Source organism: Anneissia japonica, unplaced genomic scaffold (assembly GCF_011630105.1).
Source record: "Anneissia japonica isolate Jap-2015-1 unplaced genomic scaffold, ASM1163010v1 scaffold287754_len4335492_cov202, whole genome shotgun sequence".
NCBI classification, from domain to species: domain Eukaryota; kingdom Metazoa; phylum Echinodermata; class Crinoidea; order Comatulida; family Comatulidae; genus Anneissia; species Anneissia japonica.
The window spans coordinates 744,414-759,853 of NW_022705543.1; the positions used below are offsets into that span (position 1 = coordinate 744,414).

Consider the following 15,440-nt stretch of genomic DNA (forward strand, 5'->3'; position numbering starts at 1 on the left):
GGTGGAGAGAACGGGGGTATAAAAGAAGAGCATGAAGTGACGTAACGTAACTACTTCCCGTGGGTTGATCGTTCGAGAAAGCTGATTTACTAGTAATCCATATCGACTAATAATAATAATGAAAAATAAATAAATAAAAATAATACTTTTAATAATAACTTTAACAAATATTGATAATGATAAGAGGAAATGAAAAAAAAAATCAATCTCCACCTGAATTTGAACACATGTACACAAACTCATGAGAAGTTTCTGAGGCATTGAATTATATATAGCACGCCCTCGTATTTTTGTAAGGGAAAAAATCAGATCCCGCTCTACACATCCGAGTTGATCCGCAGTCGTTGTATTTTAGGATTTAGGCAAATACAGTAGTAAAAATCAAAAGTCATGGAGGCCATGGACACTGAACAAGGTGCTGGGGACGTAGTTGAAAACACTTCTGCCGAAAAAATAGGTAAATATGCAATGTCAGTCACTTTTAGATTAAACGGATACAATATCCAAACTCTGGAAACTGTACACGTGTGATGATAATTGAATAGCATAACGATAAAAGCTTGTTTCTGCTTGGATAAGTGCAGGCCTCCTACCTATTCCAACCTGTTTATCGACCGCTTTGCACCTCGGTGAAGTAGGGCGCGCCAACCAATGATTAAAGTGTGGAGGGCCCAGTGCAGTGGTTGTGTTTATTTGTTTTTTTATCAAAAAGACATTGACTGAAGTTGATATAATTTACCAATGCCACATCCCTGCTGTATTTATTTTAGGATATAGGACTAGGCCTAGGCCTAATACTAATAAGCCTAGATTTCTATTCAGACAAACATTCATTTTAAACACAAACTGCCCCAATCCCCTCCCCACCCCTTTGTTGGCCCTAGGCCGAGAGACACTGCCTACGCTCTAGATAATATTTAATAACATAAATATAATAAAAGGAAGGCTGAAGTAAACTCGCGTTTGCAACATACTGTGAAGTATTTTAATTGGTCGGATGATACCTCAAAAAAACCAGCTCAAAATTTGCGTGGAAAATCACTAGGAAACTATAGTAAGAAAATACAGTAGGTTAGGTGCGCAGAATCGTAATTACTGCATATATAGCCTATATGCATTGGTTATAAGATCAGGTTAAAACCTTATTTTTCCGGCAAAGTCTGCACAAAAATCAGCCCTTATTTTCTGAAATGCGCGGATTGATTTCTAGGCCAAATTTATGCCTGGAGGATATATTCCCTGTGCAAGCTTACCTTTACAGTCTGGCAAGAGCGGAGCAGTGTGGGTTTATTGGGAAAGTAGAATGGGTGCCCTGTCATCGGTGAGGCCAGTTTGCGATGGTTACTTACGACTTGTTGTAACAAAAATATGGAAGAATATGAATGAAGGTTACCACTCCTCAAAGATCGCAAAATTTAAAGATTACAAATTTAAAAAAAACTTGTGGTAACAGTAAAAAGGAAGTGGTTTATACAACAAACTAATTTTTTAACTTGGGCCAAATTTGCGAGGAGACAGTTGAATGTTGTAATTGTACTGTAATAAAAAAAATTTAAATCATCTGTGTTTATAATTTTGGTATTTATGTTGGCCTATACTTCACGCATGCTTTGCCTACCTATTCTGTGCTAATGCTTGTCATCACCTGACACCTGTTCAGAATCTGGACAAGTGCAGTATACGTATTTGTCGACGGGCATCACCATGTGCTAATTTCTTTGTGATATTTTACTACTTTTTAACTTATTATGATACTTAAAACCTAAATGAAACCACTGGTCTCCAGCTCTTTCCTGGTATTCTGTAGGCGTAGTTAACATGGGATCATTAAAGCTGGGCACTCACTGTGGTCGTCGGTCGTTGCGATTCTGTGAAGAACGCAAGAAGACTACTCACCCGCAACGGATCGTTATTAATGACGGTCCGTTGAGAGCACCACTGACAATCAGCAGATGGCGTCGCATTCTCTACTGCTTACAGGGAGTGGCGTTGTAAGACGGACGACCGCCGTACAGCGCAATAAGTGCCTGGCTTAACACATGAAGTCATATCTTGGAGACTGTTTAAACAAGCTTTCTTAGCACATTTTTGTTTTGCTGCTTTATAGTGATAACCAATCAACACTGACTTCTGTGAGACAAATGATAATTAAGTGTTAGTACAGATTTAGTGAATATGTGGGAGATGGCTATTTCCAGGAGATTCTTGTCCGGTTGCAGAAGTTTGGGAGGCCGTCCTGATTTCTGGGGGACTCCCTCAATTTGCAGGAGACTTGGGTGTTCTAGAAAAAACTAGTTTTCATGAATTACTTTTTTATAACTTTACAATTGATTTGAAAAAATAAAAATTTTGTCAGTGAATCACTCACAGGTGGCCCAGGATTTGCCAAAGTGGGAGGGGGGTGGTCCCCGACTGGAGCTAAGTTGGCGTGGACAGGCATTGCTTAAAATTTTTCGAAAGTGGTCCAGAGACAAAGCCCCGAAAATGTGACGATTTAGTGGTTTCAAAGGCTTATAAACTGGTAATAATCATTATCATTATGTATGATAATCCATTGATTATCTGTGATTTGCTGTCTGACAACTGTAGGAAGAAATACCTCATAAATCTGTGTATAACTCAATAGCAGCATAAATTTACCAAGACAAAATAACCAATGTCTGTTCTATTGCACAATACTGTAAGTGCTATATGTTCATATAATTCACAAAGGATGTAGATTAGGTAATGGATTCAACGAGAATTTGAAGTGCTTTTTGTTTTTTCAATTTCACAAAGTTTTGATATAATTTACAAGATCGCTTTGATGATAAAGTACACCGCACATCTTTATTTAATGTAATGTCAACAAAGGCAGCAAAACTCCTCAATGAATCATCCCTCGTTATCATATTCACAACGTACTGTAATCACAGTTTGGTTTGGTAGTTAAAATAATAATGTCAACTTTGCCATATAGGCGAGAATTTTTTTAGTGAACTCACCACCCACCAATAATGATGATTTCGATTAAAAATTAAATTTATTACATCTGCCACCTGCCACCACGAAAAAATGGAAATTTCATTAAAAAATAAAATTTTTATTACGCCCGCCGATGCCTTGAATTCTCCAAAAATAAGATGTAGGGCCTATATTTCTTCCTAATTATATAAATTTATAACATTTAACCATCCCATTACTACACTGTTTACATTCACCAGTAGAATTCTATTTTTATTTTCTCCTCCGTCTGGATATTTTTGGCAAAACTATTTGCTAAAAAATATACATCAAAATTTTATTTATTATTTTTTTTAAATTTCTGACGATCTTTAAAAAACAAGGTATTAAAAAAATGTCTTTTAATTTCTTCATCAATTATTCACTAGGTACAATATTATTAAACCATCTGAAGCTTTAATCTAAAGATTAAGGAGTGAATTTTTGTTTTAATTGCAAGAAGTAAAAAATCCTTTAATGTTCACAAGATTTGAACAGAGGACTTTGAAATTAAAAGATTGGCACCTTGCCCATAAAACTATTAGCACAATTTTGGTATTTTATAAAACTGTTCAGCATTTTCTTAAGAGCTCAAAACACATAGTTTGTTGATTACAAAATTTAATCAAATAGCTAGATTGTGCAGACGAAGTGACAGGCCTAATTAATGAAAGACAGGCTCATTGGGCAATGCTATTAAATACGATACTGCAAACATAATAATCATAATTTAGCATTTTATATAGATGTGGCATTTTTCATCAGTGATAATAAGAATCCAAAACCAGGCTGATGATAAAATGTATTGTGTCTAGTCCCGAAGGCATTTTTTAGATTTTTAAAATTAAAAATATTTTAGAAGCAACTTTACAATTTTATTTGAAAAAAATAATCAGGTTTAATGGATAATTATTTTTGCCATACAGTAGAACCTCGTTTTTACGCACCCCAGTTATACGAAGGCCTCTGTTTTGCGTACGCCTTGTACCGACGATGACGTCATCAAAAACCCTGAAAATATTCAAAACAAACGGCCATTTTCAGGGCCACCATTAAAGTAAAAAGAGATTAATTGCTGTCTGCTTATTTCAATACTATAACAGTAAGCAAACTTTATGCATAGTTTTGCATTAAACAGCAACGTTAATTGAGTCTAATGCCGGGCTGTTATAATCTAAAACCATGTGACTGAGCAAAATGAACAACTACCGACAGTGCTCAAAATAATTTCTTTCCACCTTAATAGCTTCGTGTCGAAAACTCGTCTGATCGAATTTTCTACACAAGTTTACTAAGCTGAGTAGGCATAATTTCGTACACAAACGCTAATTGGTTGGCTCGCCCAGTGCGGTGCACATGGTTTTAGTCTGTCTCCGCAGGCCCAGACAACACCGCAGCTCTGTTTTTTTAGAAGACTGTAGCTATGAAGGGGAATTTCCAAGTTATACCTTTGTCATATAGGTAGTCTTACAATATTTACATGTTCTTTAGTTAAATAAAAGATAAAGGGATGAATTAATACACTAGACACATGGTCTTATTTGAACACTTTATTATGACATCGTAAGGTAATGAATGAAAACACTAAACACATGGTTTTATTCGTAGGCCTACAGTACAGCTGTAGGTCCAGCCTGGGGCCTAGGTAACATCGTTTGTTCATAACATACATTTATTGACTGTTATGTATGTATTAGGTCAAAGGTCACCACAAATTTAACCCAACCTCAATTTTAAAATCCCCTGATTTACGTACAAAGTACGCCCTCTGGTCCAGTACCGTACATAAAATCGAGGTTCTGCTGTATCTTAAATTTATTGATCATATATAATTAAATAATTAATTATTAGTCTAATATAAGCCAGCATATTGGCTTTTCAGACAGAAACTCATGCTGGCGTGTTTACCGCAATATAGCGGTATTGCAGTTCTGTCTGAAAGCGGCTTAAGACTTGGGTTTATGTTGGTAAAGTATTTATTTATTAGAATAATTTCTCATGGTGGTATGCTAACAGAGTAAAGGAGAAATTGTTGGTGGGTGTCACATTTGTTAAACAGGTTTGTGAACCTACTGTATGCCCAGAATACCTACCTAACAAGCTATTTCCTTGAAGCTTTGTCTTTCTATTAAGACACATAAAGGATTCTAATCAAGCAGGATGTACCCCAGGCATTTTGCTCATCATATCCATCCTGTAGAGTAGGCACCCCTGTATTCTAATGTACCTCATAGAAATAAATAATAATGGTACTGTAGGCCTATTAATAATGTGACGTTAAAAATTGATAACACAACACTATACTGTAGTAGTGATGATAATGTGTATTACTCACATTCAGGTACTGGTACTAGTAGGTAGGGGGAGGGAACCGCACCTCTGACTTCCCTGTTGCTGCCAATGGTTGGGTAGGGGTTCATGGATAAATAGGTGAATGGATGGATGGAGCACTAACATTGAAATCAAATTTTTACTAATACTAAGTCATTAAAAATTAATCATAAATTGAATCATCAAAAATAGACTCAAGATTGTTTTGCAAGCAATTCTAAGGATAAAATAATATTATCAGACTACTGTTTTCTTGGTAATTTTTATACTTATTCCTGTAGTAGATTAATACTATACATGCAAGTAAGGAAATGTAAGTGGTAGGACATTCATACACTGATAGGTAGGGTGAACTAATACTGGTACACTTAGAATCGAAAGGTCAAACAAGAAAACTATGATTACAGTAATAGATAGATGTATATGTTTAATAGTATATTTGCATATTGAGGAAGGTTTTGTAGTTATTCATTTCAATTCAGTAAGATCAAAAAGTACTTTGCTGTATGTACAGTGTAATAAAATATAATTCCTGTTCTTATACTGTACCGCATTTTACATTGAATTACCCCTGCCCTTGTCATTGGATCTGTATTTTATAAACATACACAAAGTGCAACGTCCTCAGCTCCTTGGGGATTATTCCATTTCCAAGCAGTGCTAAATAGATAACTGTTATAATGTGTACTCCTGAGACATTGGGTATTTAAACATTAAAGCATTATTCATACAAAAATGTCTACTGAGGAGCTTAAAATCAAAAGAACTAGAAATGAATTTGCTCTTCCGGAATGAGCCATTGGTGAACAACAACAACTACTTGCACTCGGTAAACTTCTGAAAAGGTCTCGCTGCGAACGGACACAGTGTTGTAGAACCTTCAAAATTTTTAAGGTGATTTAATTCACAACATGCATTGTTAGTTAATGCATTCCTTTAAAATGTAATGCATGGGGTCAAGTTTATAAAATGCCAAGCAATATTATTTCTTTCCAACTTTCACTTTTCATCACTTTCATTTCTTGTACATGAAAGCATATTACAAATGTATAGAATAGAAATATTATAAACCACTCCATACAGTTGCACACTTTATACTGTACAGTATTATCAGGATATCCTAATAATACTGTAGCGAGCACAGGGACCAAGCTCATAATTTTCTCAGTTGCCAGTTTCAATTTATTTTTTAATATTCTTGGTCCCAGTATGACTGCCAGGCCTTAATAACAATATCTGGTATCTGCCTAGGGGTCCCCCCCCCCAGCGGAGTCTGGTTACAGGGACCTCGTTGGGTGTCGGGTAAATCCTCCTTTGAAGTGTAAGGAATTAAAGTGATTATACTGTAAAGTACAGTAGTCGTTGAAAATAGATGACAGTTTTCACCTAACATTTTTCACCCTAATGGTCTATAGTGATATTGTCTATTATATATTTGATATGCAGTAGAGGGGGGTGGGGGAGGTGTGAACCAAGGAGGGTCCTTCACAGATGGAGAGTGCGCACACCACGGTTGGTGCAGAGGTATGAAAACTCATGATTATGGCACCTCCAGATGACCGGAAATTTATGGCACTCTCAGACTTGAATTTGAAGAATATAATTTTTTTTTTCTCAATTTTTTCATAATCCTGAAAAATTTAAGATTGGGGATGGGGGGGAACCGGGCCGGCACCCTTAAATCCGCCCCATTTTTCATTTTTCTGACTATTCCAACTCATGACTTCGCTGGTTGAAGATACCTAGCTTCCCTTCCCATGGTACTGAGGGTTTTCGAGGCAGAATTAACATTCAGCTTCATCTCAGTGAAGAGGGAGTTGTCGTAGTAATGGTACACTTGGCACAACGTGGCATTATAATAACTACTTACTATGTGTACTGTATATAAACCACTGTTCATTAGTAGTACACTCAGATAGACTCAACACAGTCATTACTTACGTCGTAACACTGTTGGAACAATATTAATAGTGTGCTTCCGATACTCATTCACACGACAAGATAACTGTTTCTTCTGGTGCCATATTGTGAGTTGATTTAGGCCATGGATGAGTTGGATACACCATGGAATGGTAAGAAAATCTATTTACAAAATGTAAGAATTTTAGGAAGAAATTTTACCTTTTGACCAGTTGGCTTAGTATTATAAATACACAATGTACAGTACTATACAAGATGGAGCATCCTTGTCCCCTATCCCACTCTTCATGTCTATGTATATACTGTAAGTTCAATATTACCTACCTACCTAAATGTTTTAGTTTTTAAAAAGTTTTTTAAAATACTGGTATTTTATTAGTGTTACATTGTGTGCAGCACTGTACAGTAACATTAAAAAATATCAAATTTATAATAATTTTTATTGTAGTATAAAATAATACTAAGTAATTATAATTGTAGTACCTAAAAATTAATGCTTTTTTTTAATTAATTTTTTTTTTTAGTTTATTTTATTTATTTTTTCCAAATCCTGAATTGTGTTTGCACAGAAGTACGGTATTACAAGTGTACAAGCCTTGAAAAATTATTTATCTACTTATCTTCTTGTTTTAGTCATTGTGTATGGGATGAATCACCATACAAATTAAACAATTTACCCCCTTCCTCCTACAGTACTTTCCTTTCCTCTGCCAGGCACTTGGTAAACTACCAACTTTTTGAGGCTCAGTAGCAGTAGCATAACACTTAAGTATGAACCCTCACTACCACACGCAACATGAACCCTCATTGGCTAAAACCAGAATCCTAGTCTTGGTGGGCCCTTGATATTATTTTTTTTTTGCAAGCCCTTGGACCTTAGTGAGGGCTTATTATAATGAGCAGAATATTTTTTAAAAAATCATCAAAATATGCTCTTAAAAAATGTCAAAAACTCTAAGTGGATAGGAATTAGCCCTGTATCTGTAGGTACACCTGTACTGTACTGGAGCATGTCCCAAATGAGCTTTCGCCAACACCTCAGGCCTCTTTGTTATGCCACTGAATAATAGTCATAAAATTCTCATATTTTAAAGTAATAATACTATTGTACTGTATTGTACATTGGCAATTTTTCAAAGTGGTACAGTAGTGAAATACTGCTCATCTAAAGTCAATTGTAGACCTCAAGGTTATGTCATGTTATGTTATTGCACAGTGAATTTTTGTTCTCATAATGCTTTTCCATTGATCAAGAAGCATTGTGTAGCAGTTCGTTTTATGTCAGTCTTAAACCGAACGAGTCAATATAAACATTTCTAATGAAGCATGGTTTTCATATTAATTTTGTGAAATTATTATTTTTTTGTCCCTAACTATTATTTTGTTTCCCTGTGTAAATATTATTATTATTATACTGGTTGTTTAATTGGGTGAATATTAGCCCTTGACGGCTACAGAATCAAAACAAATTGAATTTAAATTGATGTGTTAAGTGGGTTTGTTGTATGTTAAGGATTCTTGATAACAATAAAGATAGCTATTGATGTCTCTGATAATTTCCATGGTCTCCTTTCTCTACTGTAAAACAATAACTTATTAAAGTAATGAGTAAAGTTAAAGGCTACAGGCCTTACTATATATAACTGTTTGCACAAAGTTTTATTTTGTTTTTATGACATTGTCAGATTTTGTTTAGATTTATTTTTACGGTTATCAATATAATAATTTAATATTCAATCAAACAATTAACAAAATTATATTAATATAATATTAAAAGCAATAATAATAATCTGTACAATGATTTTAACTACAGTACTAGCAATATTTCATAGCAATAATAAATGTATATGAAAATAATGACAGTTTAATGGTAATGATAATTGAACTGTAATAAAAATAATAGTTTATGATATAAAGTAGGAAATTAAGTGAGTGGCCCTAACAGTATTTCTATCCTGTTCACTGAAACTGTACAGTATATTTTTAATGATAATGAAAGCATTATGTGTACTTATTGCTCATAAAACAAGTAAATTGTGTTGCGCCTCTGTCGGTCCCACTTCTGCTTATTATTATTTTTTAATTTTTTTTACAGTTTTTGTACATAATATCAAATATAATTAATACCGTGAATTTGTTTATAAAAATAATAATAGTAATGCAGTAATTAATTAAAATGATAATATTATTGACAATTTTAATAAATGATAAATCGCTGCAAATAATAATGATAATCTTTTTAATTTTTGTAGTAATTTGTATTTTTTGTAATTGAATTTTACATAATTTTCTATATATGACATTGTAAATTGAATCCCAATTCAGCCACTGGCTGCTTCGGATTGTATATATCTTTGTCTTATCTATTTTGTTTTTATGAATAAAGATACCGAAATATCATAGAAAGCAAGTAATATAAACTATTTAGCAACTAATACTGTACCATTTATTTAATAGTCATACCTGTATATCTAAGAACAAGAAAAATGGCTGCATTTCCGTATATGATTGTGAATTTCAGCTATTTTGCTGTAGATCACTGAAATGAAACCAAAATGATATTTAAACAATTGACATTTCATTATTACTGTACAGTATGCCAGGGGAGGTATTTAAGATACTGTATTTACTCAGTTTAAAGTCCAAATTTAATGACAATACAATAAAAAAAAAACTACATGTTTGTTTCTATTGATTTTAAGTTCTTTTTTTTTTTATTGTATTCATAGCAAATATTAAATGTTGTTTTGTAGTTGATATCATTAGCCCACAGCTTCCTCTAGGATGTAGGCCAGCTAGTTCTTTTCCTGTGTCGTTATAACTCATAGAGAAGGAGGAAGTTTGCGCCATGTCTGTAGTAATAAGTTCAACACTGCCTCCAACATTTGAAGGCGCTGGTAATCTGTGTTAGGCATGCTTTGCTGCACATGTAGACTAAGGAAATGTTCAATGAAAATATAAATATTCACCCTAAAATTTGGTAAATTTGAGAACAAGATATGTCTTGCCTTTAAATTTAAGCTATAGTACAAGGCTAAGATAATTTGAGACTAACTGTGAGACTATATATTTCAATTTTCTTAGAAGCCTCTACGAAAAACTAAAAGAAATTAAATGAACATTTATAAAAAAAAAAAGCACTTTCAAAATCTGAATTGATATCAAAAGGTTTGATATACTATTTTGTAGTGTTGCCTGCAGTCAAATGGTTAAAAAATAACTAACTTGGCCTAATAAAACAGATGTAGAGGCCATGGACATGTGTAAGCGTTTACATTAGTTTTAACCTAGAGTACTGCTAAGCATAGTTACATTTCAGTACCAGTTTTTAGGAGTTTATTCTTTAGTTTTAGTTATAAAATCCTGTAGTGGCCTTCTCCTTGAATGAACACTATTATAGTATTAATAATAAATACTATTACAGTACTTTCAAGGTTAAAGGTTAATCTTATCCAGGGTTGATCAGAGAAAAGAAATGTGGGTGTTACAGTACTTGTAATGGATGACAAGTTATTAGGCCAAATAAAAAAAATTACTAGTTTCTCAACCCCTCACACATCAATTTCACCAAATTTAAAAAAAAAATTTTTTATTTCCTTTATTTTATGAAATGTACGAAAATCTGGCTAACTCACATCAGTAAAATTCCTCTCGATTGTTCGTGGTTGGGGATACATATGGTATGAATCATGTCTAGTGCTTCTTTTATTTGCTTTCAATGTGTGTACTTGGTAAAGTGAGAAAGAGTAGCTGTTTCCCATCAACCATCTTGGATTTGCCATCTCGGAGTAAAACAAAAAAGAGTGCTCTCATTCTCTCTTTTTCAAAATATTAGGACGAGAAACTGCTCTTTTTTTTTTACTTGGCCTTAAATGCATCTTTCCAAAAATATAAAGTTGAAAAGTAAATTCTGCCCCCTATAAATAACTACTCCATTTATTAGACTCCAATTCCAGATTTGTATCAATTATGCATGAAATTGTTATGTGACATGCTGTGTTTGACCTGCTTTTATTGTCACTTTTATGAATAATTTGGTTTAATGGTTGATTGGAATATCTGTGATAACAAAAAAATACAACTTAATTCTTCAAAGAGAATTTATATGAACATCAAATCTATAAAAATTGAATCCATGTCACCGACATGTTTTTTTTTTCTTTTATTAGAATTTATATTTATTTATTTTTTGATTGAGGTGGTGGGAATGTATTTGTGGTGATATTTGCAAGTTATGTCTTACAGTGAACACACCTCATAAATAATAGAATAAACCAAATCAAACACCAACTTTCTTTTTGTATCTGTTAAATTATTACCACCAGCCCAATTAATGAGTGACTATCGATTTTGCTTAATTTAATCTTTAAATTAATTATCAAGCATTTAGCTTTTTTCGTTATCTATTGTAACATTGATTTATTGAAGTCCTGCTCAGCGTGGACTTGCATTGCATCATAAATTGTGTGATACTTTACCATCCTGGATCAATAGCAGTTAACAAGCTTTCTATAGAAGATTTATGCTTTGTATATGTGTACAATATTCTGTATTCACAAAGTTAAACATGGATTTATCAACTGGAAATCCATTCCATATATTATAACTTACTGTATAGTAAAGCCTGGATGATGTACTGTACAATTACAGTAGCTAATGTGACTTTATTTTTATAATTTTTTAAATTGTTTGCTTTTTATAAACTGTCTTGTGTGAAGTTCTATACTTGAACTACCAAATTCAATATTGAAGTCACTTGTTACAGTATGCAATAAATCTTCATTAGGCAAGACCTTTTGTATACCTTGTTTCGCGAACTTGTTTTTTTAAATATCGTCAGAGGAGAGCGGAAACAAAAAAATTACCAATAATTTTGTTTTCTTATTTAGCAAATAGTTTTGCCAATAACATTCAGATGGAGGAGAAAATTAAAATAAGATTTTATTGGTGAATGATATAAGCAGTGTAGTAATACTGTAGGATTGTTAAATGCTTTAAATTTAAATAATTAGGAAGAACATCTTATTGATGGAGATTTCAAGTAGCGGCAGACATAATGAAGATAAAGAAAAACTTATATTTTTTTCTGAAATTTCTATTTTTTCACGGACACAGGTGCCAATTGGCCAAAAATAAAATTTAATTTTTGTTCGATATCATAATTATTGGCAGACGGCAGGTTCGTTAAAGTAAATTAAAAAATTCTTGCTTAAAAGGGGCTAAGGGAGTGGAATTTTAGTTGCTAGAAAAACTTCTTTTGTAGTATATCAACCACAAATCCTTGGCATTGGAACATACAGAAATTCCAACCATCTACAAGCCTCGTTTATACTTGATTTATCAAAAAAATTTCTTATTGTGTTAACGTCTCTCACCTCTGGCCACTTTACAGAGAACTTGCTCAGGAGAACTAATTAATTGTTTGCTTGTTTAACGAGTAGAATTGAATTAATAATTATTGGTTGAACCTGAAGTGGCTTTTGAATCAATTATCTATAAAAACATAATACATAAACGTAAATTAAAAATCATTGTACTATATAAAATATTTGATATATTTATTTCATCATCATAGTACTGTATCATCATGCTCATTATTACTCATCATCACTTCTATTCATCAATCATTCCTCCTGATCATTCATCGTGATATCATCATCTCATCATTTACTATTATTCATCATTTTTCAGATCATTTATCTACATTATCATTATTATCACCATCCTCATAATATTCATCATCACTTTCTATACTATTCATCATTCCTCCTGATATTCATCATGGTCATTCTTCATCATTATCCACATGTCATTCCCATTATCATCATCTTATTATCATCAATGTTATTATCATCCTCATCAATGTCATCATAATAACATCAACATTAGTTGGCTAGGTATAAGTTTTTCTACTGGGCAAAGGCTTCTCGCAAACCATGTGTAGTCTATTCAATGCTTATAACCTGTGTTCTTACCAGCTTATCTCCATCTTGCCTGTGGTCCTCCCTCTTCCTATCGCCAAAGTGATTACCCGATAATTACTATTTTTGGTACCTATTTTACACCCAGCCATCTGTTTCTGTAGATTTTAAACCAAATATGTACATTGTCCATGATGCATGAGTGATGGCGCAATGTGGTCTTGTCCGGTCCACGGCCCTAACACACTAAACCGCAAGCAATTAAAGAGAAATTCTCTTCTCATGCCTCGTTCAACAAATACAAAAAACAGGAAAATAATATCATAAATGTTTTATCAATTACCAGTATTTTGGTTTGCTTTGCTCCGTGTGCGTTTGTGTAGAACAAAAAATTTCTGCAACTGTGTCACTTGTGGGCCAGCGTTTATAAAGTATGTTTAGTAATAAGCAATATTATGTTTATGAACGTTCAGATGATTCAGATTTATTTGAAGTGGATTCACTTGAGAACACTTCTCAACTAGAATCACTGGTTTACGAAGGTAATTTGTTTTAATTTTATTCAACGTCTGTACATTTTTTTCCTTTTAAATTTTATTTCAACTGATAATAATTCTCAATTAGAATCATTTGTCTACAGTATGAAGGTAATTTGTTTTTAATTTTCTTTATTACAGCAGCATTTATTTTCATTTTTAACTATTTACAATTGATTCTTTATCTAAAATTCAGAGAAAATAGCCTACGGTGTACAACCTGAATTTAGATTAAATGTACAGTATTTTTATCATCACCATCATTACTATCATTATCATATTTATATCATCAATACAGTATCATGTTCAGTATCATCATCATCATTATTATTATTATCACTATCATCATTATTATCACTACCATCAATATCATCATCATCACTATCATTAATTTCATCATTATCTTTGTTATCATCATCAATATCATCTTTAGTATCATCTTCACCACTATCACTACTAGATCATCAATTTCATCATCATCAACTTATCTTCATTGGCATTGAATTAATCATCATCGTCGTCGTCATCCTCATCCTCATATCAATACAATGTCAAACCTTGACATAATCTATTGTCACCATTATTCATAGTCTCTATCATAATCATCATTGTGTCACTTATCATAAACATTAGCATTTATTGACATCATCAGTAATTTACAATCATGTAAAACACAATGTACTGTATAGTGTTATGAAATTCCGTCGACCTTTGACTATTCTAGATGACCTGTTGTACACTACAAATGACTATGGGCTTGACGTTCTTGAAAGGGTCACAGAACTTGAGAAGAAGGTTAAAGAGCAAGGTGATGAGTTGATGTGCATGAGAACTGCCATGGCCGATGTCGTCCGTCGCCTAGGTGAGGTGGAAAGCAAAAAGGAGACGAGGAAAAACACACCAAGAGGTAGGTATAGAGAGATGGATAGTTAGAATTATAAAAACATCATCTCAACAATTCTGTTTTAAAATACACAGTAGGTAACCTGTAAGCTGAAATGTAATCCAAAAATAATCCAATAATCCAGTCTCACTAAAAATATTAAAGCATCGAAGAAAAGAACAATGAAATTTGTGAAGTACTGTAAATTTATATCTCACCAAAACTACAAAATTGGTAAATTGAAATGACAAATTTTGTATTTAATATAAATTATGACTTTAATGTAACATGAATGAAAGCAATTATATAGTTAATCATGCAATGGTGATTTTTAGTATGATTGAATGTTTCTTCTCAAAATTTTAAAGCTTATTTTTCATGTTCTTTTAGAAGACATAGGAAAACAATATTTGTTGTTATCCAGTTATGTGATGTTATGTTATTTTAATATGTTTTGAGTTCACTGCTAATCTATCACATTGCACCTTTGTTCTGCATGCAGTTGTAAAACATTTTATTACATAAATTAATTGAAATTAATAATTATTTATTAACTGATGTGTTATAATCTTACTAATACTATAAAATATGCTGATCAACATTCATACTAAAATCCAATTAAATGTCGCATACTGACAAGGCTACAAAAAATAGTCACTATGAATATTCATTAGAGAAATATGCATAGTCATGACACATCAACCCTGGGTTATATATTATATGTGCATTCATTTTATGTGTTTTGTTTAAAATTGCTTCCATAGTAATTTTACTTTACATGTGGACTTTTGATGTGTTTGTGAAAATGTTGTATTAACATCCATAAGTATTAAATTCCCATTAGAGGTTTTTTTTTTTTTTTTTTAA

General features: G+C 32.7%; 1 protein-coding gene across 6 annotated transcripts in view; it reads left to right on the forward strand.

The window, feature by feature from the left end:
• Positions 1-299: 299 nt before the first annotated feature.
• LOC117105640 (77 kDa echinoderm microtubule-associated protein-like) overlaps positions 300-15,440 on the forward strand; it is a 51,054-nt gene continuing 35,913 nt past the window's right edge. For all 6 annotated transcript variants that reach the window (XM_033246833.1, XM_033246834.1, XM_033246835.1 and 3 more), the window contains exons 1-2: positions 300-457; positions 14,415-14,597. In XM_033246833.1, coding sequence (XP_033102724.1) covers positions 391-457; positions 14,415-14,597 — 250 coding nt within the window. In that variant the 5' untranslated portion in view covers positions 300-390. The remainder of the gene's footprint in view (positions 458-14,414; positions 14,598-15,440) is intronic.